This window comes from Salmo salar, chromosome ssa09 (assembly GCF_905237065.1).
Source record: "Salmo salar chromosome ssa09, Ssal_v3.1, whole genome shotgun sequence".
Lineage (NCBI taxonomy): Eukaryota > Metazoa > Chordata > Actinopteri > Salmoniformes > Salmonidae > Salmo > Salmo salar.
In genome coordinates, this window is record NC_059450.1 from 115778952 (window position 1) to 115799266 (window position 20315).

Below are 20315 nucleotides of genomic sequence, written 5' to 3' on the forward strand. Positions count from 1 at the left end.
GGTCCAGCCAGCACAGCCCCAGTGCTTTTGGGAGAAGGGACCCCAGCTGGGCCGTTTTGGGGGGCACAGGAGTCTAAAGAAGAGGAGGAGGAAGGAAAGAGGAGGAAGAGGAGAGAGTAAGTGCACTCAACGCTGGAAAGGAGTCAACACTGGAAATGCCCATCAGGTTAGGCCATCCTGGAACAACTTCTGGTCAGTGTACACACACACACACACACACACACACACACACACACACACACACACACACACACACACACACACACACACACACACACACACACACACACACATACTTGCACGCACATTCACACACACAAACACACTTCCACTGTTTGATAAGTTGATGTGATGCTGTAGAAATACTGTCAACTGGTTGACATTACAACAGTCGTGTGAGTTTTATATGGTCAGATGGTTATGTCAGTTTGCGAGTGTCCTAAGATGTCACGTATTTTAGAATGACAAAGTTACTCGTTTCAGAGAGTTTCAGGGGAAGTCCCACTTTTCTGTGTGTCATCTACTCTCTTCGATTCTAAGCAAAGTTTGGAAGGTGTCATAAGTACAGACACATTATGGTTCTCTGCTCTTAAAAAAGGGTCTGAGCCGTGACCTGTCATTCAGTGGGAAATATTCCTCTTTGAACCAGACGGAGAGCGTCTGTGGCGAAATCAGTGTGTATCATTAGTTCACTTTTAAAATGGAGAGGAAAACAATATAGTTACAAGAAATGTCAAGTAGTGTAGTTTAGATTCAGAATAGGATGGATATGTGACATCTTCACGTCATGGTGAAGGAAAACACATTGGATATAAATGTGCCTGGATGTAAATACCTGCTTTGTTTTTTTTGTCTGTTCGGGACTGGATGTATTGTCTGTGTATTTACCGTAACTCTCTAAAATAAACTGGATAAAAGTTGCTGGCACAACAAGACATAAGCAAAGTACTTACTTCCTAAGTTGTTTATTTTCTGCCAGCGCGCTGAACGGTCAACATGTATTATTACTGTTATCATTAAGACGTCGTTTTTTATATATACATATATATATATATAAACGATGTCATATTCTTCGGCCACGAAAAGCATCATTTCCATGACATTTCCTGTCTTCTGTGGCTCGTTCAGAATAAGAAGTATTAGTAAGCTGAGGAACGAGAGGAAGGAGAGAAAAGCCCATTTGGCTGGATGGATGATTGTAGTTCTTTAGGGCACGAACAGCAGGTGGCCCTAATTGACTGTAACAAAATGCCTGTGTAATCTGGTGCCTAATGGTAAAATAGTAAATATATCACCAATGTTATTATCTAATCACACCGTACAAAAGAACAGGGATCATGAGGTATTTTATGTCAGACTATGCCTTTCATTTGTCTAAGGCTCTGTTAGCTGTGTGTTTGTAGAGACACAGCACAGCTACATAAAAGGGAGGAGAGGGGTGACTTAGGGAAGACAGAGTGGTGCATTGACAAACAAATGTGCGCGCGTGTGTGTGTGTGTGTGTGCGCAATAATGTGTTTGTATATGTCCGTGTGGGTTTGTGTGTGCGCGTGTGCGCAAACAACACAGGGACCAGTGTTTTTACCCAGGTGTGCGTGTCCCTGGTCCGTCTTCGTGGAGTGTGTTGTTTGTTGACAGCAATGGACTGTTTCTGTGCTGTGTGAGAGTGTTGTGAGGTATAGCAGCACATGATCCTACCACCACCACCATCTGTAGGGCTCCACCTGCTCAGTCACTGCAGGTGCAAGGAGAAACCACTCCACCCAGTATCGCACAACCCCTTCATAGACCAATAAAACTGTTGATTTTAGAAGATGCTTTCGGGGCTGTGGTGGTTGTGTCTGTATCAATAAAAAAAACATGGGTCCAGACATTATTGGCATCACAGACGCAGGCAATTTCCACAGCGTCACTTGTTCCTATGGGCTCTGAAAGGAGAAGACACGCATTGTCTCGATCAATCAGTAATAGCTAATTGTTAGTCCTTGTTGACCGTGGGCCGTGTTCAAACCAGCACTTGTCTTCTTTGAGTTGATTTTTTTTATATCTGTCTGTTTGGGTGATTTGACATTCTTGACCCTGTCCTCTTCTGTACCAGAGAAAATATGGAGTCGAGCTCCACAAAACGACTTGAAACGTTTTTATAATATGAAGAGACTCTTGGGCAACCAGGCCATAATATATTTTGCTCTGTTGAATAACATGTCAATGAACTAACCTCCAATAGTTATTGCAGTGAAAGGGGTCTGAGAGGCAACATTCACATAGAGGGAGAGAGAGGGTCGGATATTCTAGATCTGACAGGTTGACATTGGGATGGCGTTGGTAGTTGTGGATGGGGAAAGACATGTTTGAAGACTATCAGGTAGTCATCGACATGCTCTTTTCTGAAGACTTTCTTTAGCGTCAGGAAGGAGGGAGATATTTAGACAGACAGGTTGACGTTCTGGTTTGTTTGACTGTTGACTCACCGTCAAAGAGGATAGACAGACACTCACACACACAGAGGTGTCTGACTGTTGACACACACACAGAGCGAGCGATCGGGAGAAGTGTGTGTGCGTGTTGACAGACAGTGGCTGCATCAGTGACAGAGGATGTCAGCTCAGTGTCAGTGAGATGTGTTTAGTGTCACACTCTGCTGACCTGATCTCCGGTCAGTCTGTCCACTCTGTCCCGCTGTGGCTCCTTACGTAACCCCTGCTGTCATTCACACACTGCCCTGCAGGGAGCCATGGCCCGAAGATTTACACACACGGACGGACGCACACACACACACATACATAACACACACACACACACACACACACACACACACACACACACACACACAACGGACGCGTACACGCACATACACAAGCACGGATGCAGACACGCATACATACCCATGTACACACACGCATATACACACACGGACACACACATGCATACAGGTAATTGCCATAGTCATAGAAACCCTTGAGTAAATGGGGGATACAAAGTTTATTGAAAGCAGGTGCTTCCACACAGGTGTGGTTCCTGAGTTAGTTAAGCAATTAGCATCCCATCATGCTTAGGATCATGTATAAAAATGTAGAGCAGGCCATGGCTATGCTCCCATAGGATGACAATGCCCCCCATCCACAGGGCACGAGTGGTCCCTGAATGGTTTGATGAGCATGAAAACGATGTAAACCATATGCCATGGCCGTCTCAGTCACCAGATCTCAACCCAATTGAACACTTATGGGAGATTCTGTAGCGGTGCCTGAGACAGCGCTTTCTACCACCATCAACAAAACACCAAATTATTGAATTTCTCGTGGTAGAGTTCCATATGCTTGTAGAATCGATGCCAAGGCACATTGAAGCTGTTCTGGTAGCTCATCTTGGCCCAACGCCCTATTATAAACACTCTATGTTGGTGTTTCCTTTATTTTGGTAGTTACCTGTACAGTGGACAGGGTTTCAAAAGGCTCTACATGGAACCCAAAACGGTTCTGGAACCAAAAAGGGTTCTATCTGGAACCAAAAGGATTCTACCTGGAACCAAAAGGATTCTACCTGGAACCTTAAAAGGTTCTTAAAAAAGGGTTATCCTATGGGGACAGCTGAAGAACCCTTTTAGGTTCTAGATATACACCTTTTTTTAAACAGTATACATACATACACACACACACACACACACACACACACACACACACACACACACACACACACACACACACACACACACACACACACACACACACACACACACACACACACACACACACACGTCCCCTCTTACACGAAAAAGGTGCACATACACAGACGCATTCCAATATGCATCATTCAGTTTATTCTGCAGATATTTATAGTATCACTGACCAGATTTCCATCCAACCTTTTTACGTGAGTAAAGTACATGTTGGATATAAAAAATGTCCCAACTAACCTGATGGAAACAGAACATTCGTCGGTAAACTTTCCAAATGTCGACAAAACGACATACCCTAGACAAGGTGGGATCTTTTTGTGTCTGTAAAATGAATTATGCGAGAAATGGCAGAGGAAATGCCTTTATGTGCAAATATTGATATAATTACCATCATATCGCAGTAATGATATCTTGTGTGGTCCTCCCAGGCTCCCACTAGGAATTGGGAAAGCTGCAGTTTATTACACTATAGATAAAATAAGTTACGATGAACTTCACAAGGTGGTGAGCTTGATGCTCCTTTCCAGTAAATATCAAGGGTCTTATTCTGGTGACATGATGATCGATGCTTGGCTGCCGTTTGACCCAAAAATATATCATCTTTTGTCCGTAATAATCTCATCATGTAGGCTATACTTGCACTGTATCTGTGAGCTGTTGGTTAGAGCGCACGTCCCTAGACCAGAATGGGCACATCCGCTATACTGTATAACACAATTATGTTTGTGACCAAACCATCAGTAGAGTTGAAAATGCGATGGAAACCCATTTAACTTGTATTTTTTATTCGGTACATGTTATTTTTTATGTGCACTTTGTCATCTCCCACAGCCTTTAATCCGCGGAAAAAGACTTAAAAAAAAGACTTATTGAAATGGAAATACTAGTCATATTACAGAGCAAGAGGTAAAGCTTCATATGATACCAATGTTTGCTTTGTAGCACCTACAGATGAAACATTATGGAGTCTTAAAGGAGGCCTGGCTAAGGCCAAAATGTCATAAACTTTGATAAATTATTTTTCAATTCTGCTTTTATATACACATTTCTAATATTTAAAAACAATCCTTCCTCCAAAGGACCATTCTATGGATTACATTTTGTGAAAATCCCCCAAATCATGGTATTTTTTGGTCTGGGTTTCGTGAGGAATCCCTCAATATGAATAGTATATATAGTGAACAAAAATATAAACATAACATGCAACAATTTCAAAGGTTTTACTGAGTTACAGTTCATATAAGGAAATCAGTCAATTGAAATACATTCATTAGGCCCTAATCTATGGATTTCACATGACTGTGAGCCAGGCCCAGCCAATCAGAATGAGTTTTTCCCCACAAAAGGGCTTTATTACAGACAGAAATTCTCCTCAGTTTCATCAGCTGTCTGAGTGGCTGGTCTCAGACGATTCCGCAGGTGAAGAAGCCGGATGTAGAGGTCCTGGGCTGGAGTGGTTACACGTGGTCTGCGGTTGTGAGGCCGGTTGGAAAGACTGCCAAATTCTCTAAAACGACGTTGGAGGCGGCATATGGTAGAGAAATGAACATTTAATTCTCTGGCAACAGCTCTGGTGGACATTCCTTCAGTCAGCATGTCATTTGCACACACCCTCAAAACATGAGACATCCAGTGGAATTGTGTTGTGTGACAAAACAGAACATTTTAGAGTGGCCTTTTATTGTCCCCAGCATGTATTTATCTTGCTCCTTTGCACCCCAGTATCCCTACTTGCACATTCATCTTCTGCACATCTACCATTCCAGTGTTTAATTGCTACATTGTAATTACTTCGTCACCATGGCCTATTTATTGCCTTAAATCCCTTATCTTACCTCATTTGCACTCACTGTATATAGACTTTTTGTTTTCTTTTGTTCTACTGTATTATTGACTGTATGTTTTGTTTATTCCATGTGTAACTCTGTGTTGTTGTATGTGTCGAATTGCTATGCTTTATCTTGGCCAGGTCGCAGTTGCAAATGAGAACTTGTTCTCAACTAGCCTACCTGGTTAAATAAAGGTGAAATAAAATAAAATAAATAATAAATTAGGTGCACCTGTGTAATGATTCTGCTGTTTAATCAGCTTCTTGATATGCCACACCTGTCAGGTGGATGGATTATCTTGGCAAAGGAGAAATGCTCACTAACAGAGATGTAAACAAATTTGTCCACAACATTTTACAGAAATAAGCTTTAAGTGTGTATGGATCATTTCTGGGATCTTTTATTTCAGCTCATGAAACATGAGACCAACACTTTACATGTTACATTTATATTTTTGTTCAGTATAAATGCACTGAGAATATTCAAACACACTCTCTTTAGAATATTGTACTATACATAAAAGGACAAGGATACAGTATACACACACTCAAGAAATTACGTAAATATTCTCGCTCACTCTTACATACTGCCCCCACAAAAATACAGATCAGTACCAAGAAAAAACAGACAACGTAAATAGACATGCATGTACTAAACCAAATACAGGGCAGGTACACTGACATCCATTATGCCCTGGACACAGCTACACAACTTATACAACCCTTATAAGCAACTGATACTGGACTGAACTCTGACATTTGTATACATGTATTTCTATTTGAATGTATATGTTAATGTGTCTGCACTTGCAGTGTGTGTGTGTGTGTGCATACTGTATGCGTGTGTGTGTGACCCTGTGTGCTAGTGATGCACAGGTCAGCTTGTTTGTGCATCCACGACCGCCCGACTATACGTGATAAAGTGAAAATCTGAAACCCGCAAATATAGAAAATGCACTGAACAGTTCCCATTCACTTTCTCTGCCCAAGTTCCCAAAAGCATTTGGCGATTGGGGTGTATCTGGTGGGCGCATGCAGTTAGGTTCTAAACATAAGGCTTATGCACTAATGCCAGATAAAAATAATGAATGAAAAACGTCAATGTAGCCTATAGATATGAATTGCACAACAATTGTACATTTTTTTATGCATTATTTTCTCTTTATTCAAACCGCTCGCCACCTACCCGCCCTTCACCCACACAATATTCCATGACCCTAAACCCGCCCGCCCCGCGTATATAACTGCGGGGTTATGAGTCACCCCGCGCATTACACTGTGTGCTGGGCTATGGCATGTGGTTATTTAGAGGTCAGTGGTGATGTTCTTCCTGCCCGAGGGAAGTGGATTTAGTGTCTTTCTTCTAAAACTGTTCCCAGATAACAATGCGTAGGTACAGCAACATTATGCATCTCTCTCTCTATCTCCCTAAGTCCTTTCTCTATTCCTTTCGGACGGTTTAGGAGATCTTTGTTGATTTTCTCCCAGTTCTGACTCACAAGTTCCACTTCAACTTGATATCGCACTTTTCGTTACGTTCACGAAGCCTTTACCTATTCTTCTGTATATCTATGCTGCTTAGGCCCTCTCTGATATTCATCTCCCGGCCGTCAGGGCTACTTTCATGTACGGCTGTTAAAGTGGGTCTGTGGTGTGTTGACAGTGTTCCCATACAGTATTACCATGCTATCTCAGAGCTCCAGCCCACAGTGGATCATCATCGTGGAAAAGCATGGATTTTCTGTTGCGGCGTGTCCGTGAGGACTAGGACATCAAAGAAAGCCTACTGAGGCCCCGATGAAATGAAAGAGGAGGAGGGAGAGAGCTATCGATTAGTAGACGTGAACATTAGCGCACCTCCCTCTCTTCCTTTTCCTCTCTCTCCACCCCTCTCTCTATATCTCCCGTCTCTCGTTCTCTATACCCATCCCTCTCTCTATCTTTATCTCTCCATCCACCCCCGTCCTCTCCATCCATCCTTCTCTCTGGAAGGTTCCACAGTAGATCTCTTGGTTCTGTGGTCATTCAGCTATAGGTAGGGCCTGTTTAGGAATGGTCAACCCCAACTGCTCTTGTTCCCTCGTGGTCACACCGTTTGTTCCGTTACATCCCTCCTTCCCTCCTTTCCTCCTCATTGCCGTGATGATACCTGGGGGTGGGCAGGGTCACTCTTGTTTAATCTAACAGCGTATTGATTCCATTATATAATTAATGACCCGGGTGGGGGTTGGGGAGGACAGGGAAGGGTGCAGTGGGAGGAGGGAAGCGCTTAATTCCTTGAGAGTTGGGGAGAACCTTGATCCGGAGTCGTCAAGGTCAGACGGAGCCGGCGCTTCGACGTGGAGATGGCTTGCCGTCTGAGGACCGGAATACCGAACCTGAGAGGGAGAGAGAAATCATAATGTCCAGCGATCCAGTGCAGCCGTGGATTGATCAGCAGTTGAATTAAAAAGTAAATAGAGAAACATCTGACTTCCAAATGTTCCACCATCAGCCGTGTGGGGGCATAATAAGCAGTCTAACCCTTGGAAGAGCAGAATACTGAAGCTATAGACACTCCAGCCACTCATCAAGGTCTATTCACCAATGTGATAATAACCCCCACCGGAAGAAAATAGAAGTAAAATACTGCTCTAGTCTACATAATTGATATGGAGGAGTTTCTGCCTCTGTACAGTTTGGACATTTTCACACCTCTACGGTCGCTTGCTTTCTCTCCTTTCGTGAGATGGGAAATAGCTGTCCCGTCGGGTGGTTGAGGGACCAGTCATACCGTATAGTAAACATTTAAAAGCAGACAGACAGACAGACAGACAGACAGACAGACAGACAGACAGACAGACAGACAGACAGACAGACAGACAGACAGACAGACAGACAGACAGACAGTATTTAATCGTGGTAAGAGGAGCAGAAAAAGGGCTAATGGGAAGATAAGGAGAGGGGTGCGGCTGTTGTCTTTCCCGATGTCAAAGCCTGCGGTCTAACTTCGGGGCTCCCGAGTGGCGCAGCGGTCTAAGACACCGCATCTCAGTGTTAAGGGCGTCACTGCAGTACCTGGTTCCAATCCAGCCTGCTTCGCAGCCGGCTGGGATTGGAAGTCCCGTAGGGCGGAGCACAATTGGCCCAGCGTCGTCTGGGTTTGGCCGGGGTCATTGTAAATAAGAATTTGTTCTTAACTGGCTTGCCTAGTTAAATAAAAAATATCGCTGCACAGGCCAATGTTAGCCGGCTAAAGTGGCACTCCAAACATTCTATTCCCTTCTCTTTTATTGTATCATATCCTATCCTATTCTATTCCGACTGACATTACCAGGGCTGACTGTGTCCCTGAGGTGTCCAGTGTAGTGGGTGGGGGTCTTAGCTGGTATTTAGACCCAGCTCCCGCCAACCTTGGCCAGGTCTTCTATGGGGCTCCAGGGGAGAAATGCGAGGCATAAAACAGCCATTTCCCTGTAGCCTGGGGAGCCGGTGGCATTCCAGCAGGCAATTGTCTGCGTGCTGTTTGCCTTAAATGTGTTCATTTGCCCGACTCCCCCAGTCAGAGCTCTGCGGGGAGGGTCGGAGCGTTTTAACGAACCTCTGACAGCTGGAGGCCCTAATTAAACGTCCCCGCTGAAAACAAAACAGCCGAGCAGCCAAACGAACTAACTAACACAACGACCAACCAACCGATGGAGAGGCTGGTGAACGCACTCCCTCCTGTGCTGTCTACGTGAGAGCCAGCCACAGAGCAGAGAGCAGGGCAGCACAGCATGAGGTATCACACCGACGTACACACAGATGTAAGCACATGCATGCACATGTCCCGCACGGGGCTGTTTTGGATGCACACGTACGCGTGCACACACCATAATACTTTTACGTCCGGTATACCAAAGTCAAGTTGTTTTGGCAAGACTACTGCGGTGTGTTTAGAGCCTGTTTTATATCGGAATAAGCTTTCATTGTTTTCAATAACCCTCCACAGATGATACAGTTGACATACAGCTTGTTGTGACGGTGCTGTAGAGAACATTTGCAGTCGGAGGCCGGTGCCGCGGTCCATTTGGGAGAGTGCATTAGTAGCATCCCAACCTGCGACAAGGTTATGAAGCTGATTGAATAATTACCGTCCATTACGGCCCACGCCACTGCTGATGTGCTGCCTGGCTTCTGTCTTTAGAGATAGAGACGCACGGCCGATAGAGACTCAGATTAGATAAGGACAGATTGGGTCAATTAAGAGATAAACATACAGGTACGAGACAGAGGGGTTGTGTGTGTGTGTGTGTGTGTGTGTGTGTGTGTGTGTGTGTGTGTGTGTGTGCGTGCGTGCGTGCGTGCGTGCGTGCGTGCGTGCGTGCGTGTGTGGGAGGGGGAGATCAATTGTGTGACTTTTATTTCCCCCTCACACAATGCAATGTACTCAGCCAGCCAGGTTGGGGAAGGTGATGTACAATGTCATTGTTACACACTGCACAGGGACAGTGTGTCGGCTACAGAGATTCTACACTGATGTGATGCCGGGTTGGGAATTGTCACAGTCATGTAAAATGCACTAGAAAGTATTCTCTTGTGGACAGACTACTTAAACATCTCACCAAATTACGCAACATTTTAGATTTAATAGAAAGTAATTTCATTGAAATGTCAAACTCAGGTCTGGCTCCCCATATCCCAGCTCCCTACCCCAACCTGACCCTATTCTACCTATTATTTTTCCCCTCCCATGATAGTGTTGACCCAGCGGTAGTGAGGGCACCCCTGGCCGCAGGGCAGGACACCAGGCTGCTGCAGGCCACGCTGACCTTTTAAAGGTCACCAGAGCACAGAGGCAGAGAGGGGGAGGGGAGAGGGAGGCCAGCCAACTGGCACCGCTGGTAGAACTGGGAGCCAGAGGGTGTGTGTGTGGGGAGACAGGGGAATTGGGGGAAGGGGGTCTGCTTTGCCCTGTCTTTGCTAACCGGAGTGAGACTTCTGTAGTGAATGGCTTTTTTTTTAGCACAGTGGACGTTCTTCAAAGCTTTTATAGAGAAATGTACACCTAACTAAGCATAATTATTCCTCTCTCTCTCTCTCTCTCTCTCTCTCTCTTTCTGTCTCTCTCTGTGTCTCTGTCTTTCTCTCTCGCTTCCTCACTACTGCAGGGGGTCTGAGCCTGTCACAGCCTCGGCCAATCGCGGCCTGCGTTAGCGGTGGCGGCTGCGTGTGATTGGAGGATGGCCACCATGCCGTTCGTCAGCGAGGGAAAGTGCGTGAGCGTGGAGTGGGACTTCCTACAGGGACTACTGGCCAAACCCCCCACCCTGCCCTGGTGAGAAAAACACACACACACACACACACACACACACACACACACACACACACACACACACACACACACACACACACACACACACACACACACACACACACACACACACACACACACACACACACACATATAATAGCATTGCATTGTGTGCTAACACACACAAACACTCATATTCTAAACGATCACATCCACACAGACCCTCTCACACACTCTGTACTGTATGGTAAAATGGTTATTGCTCTGTAGCCTTGGGTGTCATGGCTGTTAATCCTTTTCCCTTAGTGGGAGATTACGTACATTTGGATGGAATTATTAATGGGACGGTCATTTATTGGCGGATATAAAAACTAAGCAGAATCAATGGGTGAGTATTGATTGTCCTTTCTGGCGAGTTGAGCTCGTATAATAATGAGACGTTGTGGAGGACAGAGCTATTCTAAACACAGCTGTTTACACACCCTGGAGAACGCAGACCGACCGGGGAAACACGAACGTGTTGGCTGATTAGGACAAATACCACACACATGCATGCAAAAACACACAAACATACACACACACACACGTTTTATTTTCTCTATTGCCCTCTCTCTCTCTCTCTCTCTCTCTCTCTCTCTCTCTCTCTCTCTCGCTCTCTCACACACACACACACACACCCTAACTCCCATGGCAGGCAGTCTGCAGGCCCGGAATGAGAATCGATGTCACAGACACGGAGGAGAAATGCTGTTTCTTTATTCTACCACAGACACAAACTGTGGAGTCGCCGTGACAACATAATTCTACCACTCAGGCCCCATTGAGGGGAGTCGATACCCAATCAGAGAGACAGGCTACCTGAGCCCAGGCCCCCCTCTGCCACACGGCCCCTCCTCTTCCCATTGATCACTCAATCACCGCTGCAGCCCGGTACCTGCCAGCCAGTCGCATGGCTGTGTGTGAGACAGCGAGGGAGAGAGAGAGTGTGTGTGTGTGTGTGTGTGTGTGTGTGTGTGTGTGTGTGTGTGTGTGTGTGTGTGTGTGTGTGTGTGTACATGTGCGTGTGTGTTGGAAGCAGACGCACTAGCTGTGCTGTGTATTAGCCATGTGTGTACCAGTGGGACAGGGGAATAGAGCCTGGGAGATAGAGCACTTTCTGTCTGGAATTACACAGACAGACAATCTGCTGGAGACAAATTAGAATTGAGATTGGTTCACTAAGATTGCGGGTGTCATTATATGCCTTTTAAAGGACTATTCTCGGGTCATCGTCAGCGTACACGACCAAGCCACAGGTTTTCATTCTGCGGTCAATTAGGATTCTTTATCATTTCGGGTTTTGGCATGAACCACACACCCTTTTCACTTAGAATTCTCCTCTACCTTCTCTTTGCTATCTCTCCCCTCTCCCCTTTCCCCCGGACCTTTCCTCTCCTCCTCCAGTTTGCAGAACCTGCGGAAGGAGAAGTCTCGTAATGCTGCTCGTTCCCGTCGCGGCAAGGAGAACTTTGAGTTCTTTGAGCTGGCCAAGATGCTCCCTCTCCCCGGGGCCATCACCAGCCAGCTGGACAAGGCCTCGGTCATCCGCCTCACCATCAGCTACTTGCACATGCGCACCTTCGCCAGCCAGGGAGACCCGCCCTGGTGCCCCCTGCTGGAAGGAGAGAACCACTGCAGCAAAGGTGAGCCCTCACTCTTAGCTTACCCATGATCTTAACCTGAAATGACTGGAAAACTCAGTCGCCGATGCTGCAACAAAAGCATTTCACAAATTGTACTGTAGGTGCATCAGCATTGTAACAGCACTATACTATTCTATGTAGTCCCTCTCTTACCCAATGCACCTCGCAGACACACACATCACTTCACATAGTACACCTTATTGAGCTCCCCCTCATCGCAGAAAAGAGAAATAGAGAGAGACAGAGACAGAGAGAGACACACAGAGAGTGAGAGACAGAGAGCGTGAGAGAGACAGACAGAGAGACAGACAGAGAGACAGAGACAGAAAGATAAACAGAGAGATTGAGAGAGACAGAGGGAGAGAGAGACAGCGAGATAAATAGAGAGAGATAGATAGAGCAGACAGAGAGACAGAGAGCGACAGAGAGTGAGACAGAATGAGAGAGAGAGAGACACAGAGAGACAGAGAAACAGAGAGAGACACAGAGAGACAGAGAAACAGAGAGAGAGAGACAGAGAGAGACAGAAAGAGAGAGAGACACAGAAAGAGACAGAGAAACAGAGAGAGACACAGAGAGACAGAGAAACAGAGAGAGACACAGAAAGACAGAGAAACAGAGAGACAGAGAAACAGAGAGAGAAACAGAGAGACAGAGAAACAGAGAGAGACACAGAAAGACAGAGAAACAGAGAGAGAGAGACAGAGAGAGACAGAAAGAGAGAGAGACACAGAAAGAGACAGAGAAACAGAGAGAGACACAGAAAGACAGAGAAACAGAGAGAGACACAGAGAGGGACAGAAACAGAGAGAGACACAGAGAGGGACAGAAACAGAGAGAGACACAGAGAGAGACAGAAACAGAGAGAGACACAGAGAGAGACAGAAACAGAGAGAGACACAGACAGAGACAGAAACAGAGAGAGACACAGAGAGAGACAGAAACAGAGAGAGACACAGACAGAGACAGAAACAGAGAGAGACACAGAGAGGGACAGAAACAGAGAGAGACACAGACAGAGAAACAGAGAGAGACACAGAGAGAGACAGAAACAGAGAGAGACACAGAGAGAGACAGAAACAGAGAGAGACACAGAGAGACAGAAACAGAGAGAGACACAGACAGAGAAACAGAGAGAGACACAGAGAGAGACAGAAACAGAGAGAGACACAGAGAGAGACAGAAACAGAGAGAGACACAGAGAGACAGAAACAGAGAGAGACACAGACAGAGAAACAGAGAGAGACACAGACAGAGAAACAGAGAGAGACACAGACAGAGATGCACAAAGACGGGGAGACAGAGAGAGGACATACAAAGGAAGGAGGAGCCTATTGGTGCGAATTGTAATTACAGAAATTAGCTACATAACGAGGAGAGTGTGATTATGAGGGTTGTCTAATTGCTACTATTACAGAGGGGGAACAACTCAGATACAATTAGGTGTGTATGTGTACGCGTGCCTGTGTGTGTGTGTGCGCGCGCGTTTTATAAGAGCATCTGTGAGGAGTGCGTGTGTGTGTGTGTGGGGGTGTGTCAATGGTGGCAGAAGTGTTTGTCTGTGTGGGTGCGTTATCATTTTTTGCACCAGTGTGTGTGTCCCCGTTACTCTCAGCAAGTCCTCCTGAAATGAGACAAACCCATATCTCATTGATACTGTATAAGACGTGAACATCGATATCACGTACCTTACAAACAATGACAGTCTAGTTCTCCTATGACCGCACATTTGCTTATTTTACAAGGGAGTCCTTGAACGACTCGTAGAGTTACTGTATACGATTATACTCTTACCGTTGTTCGGTGGATATGTTTTCCGAGGATCCGGCCTTGGAAGAGGCCCGGTGAAAGGAGGATGTGGACATCTCATTGAAAAGCACGTCTATCTATTCAGTGCTTCGATCAATCGCCAATTGACGTTCACGTGCCTGTGGAAACACGTTAAATCCACTAGCAGATGTTCTGACAGAGCCTTACAAATGCACCTCAATGGATTGACTTTGGAATGTACGGTACACTGCTGTATGTACAGCGTGCAGTACATTTGACCGTTGATCTGTTTCTGAAATCTATACTGAAGTTCCCTCTGGGGGAAAAAAAGAAGCAATTCTATTCTATTCATATCAGCCTTCGGGAAAACATGAAAGTATGACGCCCACACATGTTGGACATGATGCTGGAATGAAGATCATCCACCTGGTAACCGAATAACCGTCACCCGGCCTGGGACCCAGAATTCAGAATAATGTCACAGGTCTGGGAGTAGCTAGCTATGCTAGCTATCTGACATGATTGTCACGAGTCTTGGGTGTGTGTAATTTTAACTGACTTGTCCGGAAGGCCCTGTACAGATCCGAACACGACTGCTGCAGTAGAGAGAGAGAGAGAGAGAGAGAGAGAGAGAGAGAGAGAGAGAGAGAGAGAGAGAGAGAGAGAGAGAGAGAGAGAGAGAGAGAGAAATGTTACAATTTATGTTGACTGCTCTTGGTTTAAACTAGAGTGGAGCATGGTGCATGTAGCTTGTTCTTCTTGTTGTTGTTGGCCCATTTCATCAAAGCAGCAATAGGCTACAGGCTAGAGTCATAGAGCTTTGGTATGTGGCAAAAGTTAGGAGATACTGGATCTAATCAGTGGAAGATGTAATTACAAGTTAAAGGAGAAGGATAGGCTACAGCGACCAAGAGGCAACAGGTAGGCTGCTACTTAGTATTCTGAATGGAGTTGTTGTTATTTTGTAACTGTAGGCCTCAATTAGCATAGCTAGCTAACGTTAGCTAGCTTAACTAGCTACTCCCGGTTTGATGCAGTCACGATAGTGACTATGTAATCCTATTTGATGATAAATAACCTAGCTATGGCAGCTATTAGTCTACTATAGCGCGAGGCAGCTTGGTTGGTTGCTGTCTCTCTTCTCTCGTCTCTCCCTCCCTCCTCCCTGCTCCCTGTGTCACTCGCTCACAGTACGGCCTCTCCCCCGCCTGCTAGAGTGGCAACTCTCTCTCGCTCCTCTGACGCTCTGTTAGCTCCGGTTAATAAAGTAGTTTAAACATTTTATTTTCTGCTGCTTCCCTCATTCGTATAGAACCAGGTCTGGATCCGACCAAGTCTATACGGAACGGGTCTAGTTGTCCACGGGTCGTTCGAAATGGGTCTCTATATTTTAACATTTAATTAATGCATATCGGGTCTGGGTGGGAAAGCCCCAGGTCCATTTTGTAACGGGTCCAAAAACCTCTAAACCCCAACCCTGCTGTTGCATCATGGTACCTGTAGTTAGACTTTGAAGTACCTACAGTGTGATGCGTGGCTGTAATTCCACTGTAGGAATGTGGAATTATGTGTCCAGACGGAATCCCGAAGGGGACTCTTGTAGTGGCGTCCCTCCTCTGTCATTCTCCTCTCCTCCTCCCGGGGTTTGGGCGGTGGGGGTTGGGGTGGGTGAGGGCCACGGGGGGAGAGAGAGGGGGGGGCAGTGTGGTTTTTGTCTGCTTCCCACGTTTCAAAGCCAATCTTGAAAAATGAATAGACAGAGGAAAATCAATTGCATGACCTTCACACAGCGAGAGAGAGGGAAGAGAAGGAGAGAGATATATGGATGGGTGGTGGAAGACGAAAACGAAGGAGTGGTAGAAAGGGAGAGGACCAGCTGAGGAAAAGTAAAATCTCTCAAAGATGTGTAGTGATGCTTTTTCACCCATTTGTGTGTGTGTGTGTGTGTGTGTGCGCGTGTGTGTGTGTGTGTGTGTGTGTGTGTGTGTGTGTGTGTGTGTGTGTGTGTGTGTGTGTGTGTGTGTGTGTGTGTGTGTGTGTGTGTGTGTGTGTGTGTGTGGTGTAGGTTGGGTCTACAGTGGAGTGCATTAGTCCTGAACCTTTAATTTCATGTATTATTCAAGACTACTGTTTATGCACAGGTGATTTGAGCTTTTGAGAGATAATCTCTCTTTCAGATATGACTTCCACCCGGTAGAAATGCCAAATGTTGACCTGTCTATTTTCCCGAAGAATCTGAGTATTTTGCAGTTTTACAATATTGTAGAGATTTTGTCTAATGACAGAACACGCTGACTCTACAACACAAGCCTCTAAGATCTTCTAAAGACACCGAAACAGAAACCATGGACCAATCGGAAAATACTTTGTCACTGTTTGTGAGGTCAAACTCACCTCTTTCTGTCTCTCTCTCTCTCTAGCTGTCTCTTGACTTTGACTTTGTCTGCCTCGCATTTCTCTGTCTCTCTCTGTCTGTCTCTGTCATCTCTCTCTCCCTTTCTCTCTGTCTTACTGTCTCCTCATCACTTCTCCTCCGTCGCGCTCCCTCACTTTCTCCATGTCTGCCTCCCACCTAATTCTCAGCGTTTAAAGCAGCGGTGGCTTTTAAGGGAAGTTAATTGCACTCAAATTATGTTCGACCGCGGAAGAAGTGAGGGAGCGACAGTGAAAGAGAAACTGGGAGAGAGAGGGAGGGAGCGAGAGAAGGATTGCAGAGTGAGAGGATAATTGCGGTGGAGAAGGACGTTGCGATTATGGTTGCTATTTCCCTCCTGTCTGTTGTCTACAAACCCTGTCTGTTCTTACAGGGGTAATACTACACACACACACACACACACACACACACACACACACACACACACACACACACACACACACACACACACACACACACTCATATAAACACACACACATATAAACACACACACACACTCTCTTGGATAGTCATCAAAATTGGAGTTCAGTAAACAAGTTGCTAGGTGATGAGGTTCACATATGAAAAGACAACTAGCATAAGCAAACTTGAGTAAAAAAAATGAGAAAAAGAAAGAGATGAACCACATGTTGTCTACAGTCAGGTCCACAATTATTGGCACCCTTGATAAAGATGAGCAACAACAACAAAAAATACAGAGTTATATTGTATGCTTAAAAAAATTGACAATTAAGTAATATTTTTTTCTCAAAAATATAGGGGTCAAAATGACTGCCACCCCAGTTTTCAATAACTTTCACTGAGTCATTTTCTGAAATGTTTTACAAGATGTGCGTGGCCAAAGAGCTCTATTTTCATGTCATCCAACAAATGTAAAGGCCTGGAGTTTGCTAAACGGCATTGGCACTTGGATTGGAACCGATGCTATGGTCAAATTACATGAAAATAGAGCCCTTTGGCCACGCACACTGGCAGGGTGGGTTTGAAATCGAAAGAAGGATGCATAAGCAGAAAAGAACCCTGTACCTACTGTAAAATACGGTGGTGGATCTTCAACGTTATGGGGTTATTTTGCTTCCACTGGTCCTGAGGCCCTTGTTAAGGTCATGAACTTTACCCAATACCAGGACATTTTTGCCAAAAAGGTTGTCCTGTCAGGAGGATAAAACTTGGCCGCTTGTAGATTTTCCAGAAAGACAATAACCCCAAGCACACATCAAAATCCACAAATAAATGGTTTATTGGCTACAACAACAACAAAAAATCAACATTTTGCAATGGCGATCTCAGTCTCCAGACTTGAACCCCATTGAAAACCTTTGGTTTGAATTGAAGAGGGCAGTTCAGAAGAGCAGGTGAAGGTTATCAAGGATCTGGTCTGATTCTGTATGGAGGAATGGTCTAAGATCCCTCCTGATACAGTGCCTTCAGAAAATATTCATACCACTTAACTTATTCCACATTTTGTTGTGTTACAGCCTGAATTCAAAATAGATGAAATATATATTTTTTTTATCACCCCTCTACACACAATACCTGTAAGGTTCTGTATTTATTTTTTTAGTCAACCTTGTGTTCTTTTTCTTTGTGTTCTGGAACGTAGCCCCGTCTTTCATTTTTGTTCATTGATTTCACCTGTTAGTTACTCACCTGGTCTCATCAGCTCCTTATTTAGTTCAGTTCATTCTGTTTGTGCCTTTGTGAGGTATTGTTCGTTCTGACTCTACTAAGCCTTTTCCAAGCTCGTTTGTGAGAACCAGTTATAGCCTTCAGTCCTAGTTTTGATTCACCTGCCTGTTTGACTACCTGTGTATGACCATTGCCTGCCGCACTCCGCGCGTGAACCTCCACCTTTTTCTCCCTGAGTATTCATTACAGAGGTAAGGTATTCTGTAATGAATACTCAGGGAGAAAAAGTTGTAGATTCACGCGCAGAGTGCGACAGGTGTTTATTTCGCCTTCGCAGAAGGCAGGAATCGTGTTCACAGGCAGGCAATGGTCATACACAGATAGGCAAACAGGCAGGTATCTCAATGACATCAGTATTCACATAAGTATTTTCCCCAAACATAATGCTTTGTATTCAAGGCATAAAGTACATTTCTCTGTCAAATTGTTTGCTGTTTTACTTTAGTACCTTATTGCAGGATGCATGTTTAGGAATATATTTTTAATTATGTACAAGCTTCCTTCTTTTCACTCTGTCATTTAGTTTAGTATCGTGGAGTAACTAGAATGTTGTTGATCCATCCTCAGTTTGTCTCCTATCACAGCCATTAAACTCTAACTGTTTTAAAGTCACCATTGGCCTCAAGGTAGAAATCCCTGAGCAGTTTCCTTCCTCTCCAGCAAGTTAGGAAGGATGCCTGTATCTTCGTATGCAACTCATTATGTGACTTGTTAAGCACATTTTTTAATACCGAACTTATTTAGGCTAGCCATAACTCAGGGGTTGAATGCTTATTGACTCAAGATTTTTCAGATTTTCCTTTTTAATTAATTTATAAAAATGTCTTACAACATAATTCCACTTTGACATTATGGGTTATTATGTGTAGGTCAGTGACACAAAATCTACATTTCATTCATTTTAAATTCAGGCTATAACACAACAAATTGTGGAAAAATTCAAGGGGTGTGAATACTTTCTGAAGGCACTGTATGTTCTCCAATCTCATATTTGGTTTTTAGAAAAAGGCTCAGTGTCGTTATCCTCGCAAGGTGAGGTATTGAACGGTATTGAACGGTATTGAACACAGGGTGCCAATAATGTTGACCCTTATCTTTTTGAGAAACTCTAAATATGACTTGTTAAACTAAATCTCTTTATCTGAGCGATTGTATTGGTATAAATAATATAATAGTCCCGTTTTTGTTGTTGTTGCATGCATACAATATAGTTCAGTATTTGGATTATTTATTAAACTTGTTTTTTTTTTGCTTATCTTTTTCAAGGGTTCCAATAATTTTGAACCTGACCTTATTTGGTTCCCATGGTAACATCATAACTAGGTTTAAAGGTCGACAGCTATGGGGTGGAAAGTAAAAAAAAAAAAGAGAGGTGGGGGAGGGGTGAGTGAACTTGGACTAAATTATGTATAGAACAGAAGCATAAATATCAAGCAATCAAATTTCTCTCTTCTATCAGTGAGGAACATCAGGAAGACCCCAACATTGACCTGCGAGTCACACTGTAATTAACGTGGACGCTTCATCCCATTCCACAAATGAAATTAAACCACGGATAGCAAATCTAGCCAAGCTAATTAAAAGTCAATGTGATAGAAGGTACCCCAAGAGCTCTCCTATGACACACACACACACACACACACACACACACACACACACACACACACACACACACACACACACACACACACACACACACACACACACACACACACACACCCTTATTTCCACTAACACAGAAGGATCTTTGTTCTCAGGGTGAGATACCCTGCACCTTCATAAGGCCCCTGAACATCACCACACACACACACACACACACACACACACACACACACACACACACACACACACACACACACACACACACACACACACACACACACACACACACACACACACACACACACACACACACACACACACACACAGGGCCAGACACACACAGACACACCCTGTTGAGG

General features: G+C 44.7%; 1 protein-coding gene across 4 annotated transcripts in view; it reads left to right on the top strand.

Moving 5' to 3' along the window:
- LOC106612396 (neuronal PAS domain-containing protein 1) overlaps nucleotides 1-20315 on the top strand; it is a 58752-nt gene that overhangs the window by 23432 nt on the left and 15005 nt on the right. For 2 of the 4 annotated variants that reach the window (XM_014213486.2, XM_014213491.2), the window contains exons 1-3: nucleotides 1-192; nucleotides 10637-10803; nucleotides 12223-12461. The exon at nucleotides 1-192 is cut by the window's left edge. In XM_014213486.2, coding sequence (XP_014068961.1) covers nucleotides 10709-10803; nucleotides 12223-12461 — 334 coding nt within the window. In that variant the 5' untranslated portion in view covers nucleotides 1-192; nucleotides 10637-10708. The remainder of the gene's footprint in view (nucleotides 193-10636; nucleotides 10804-12222; nucleotides 12462-20315) is intronic. The other 2 variants (XM_014213487.2, XM_045724378.1) reach the window with 2 other exon arrangements.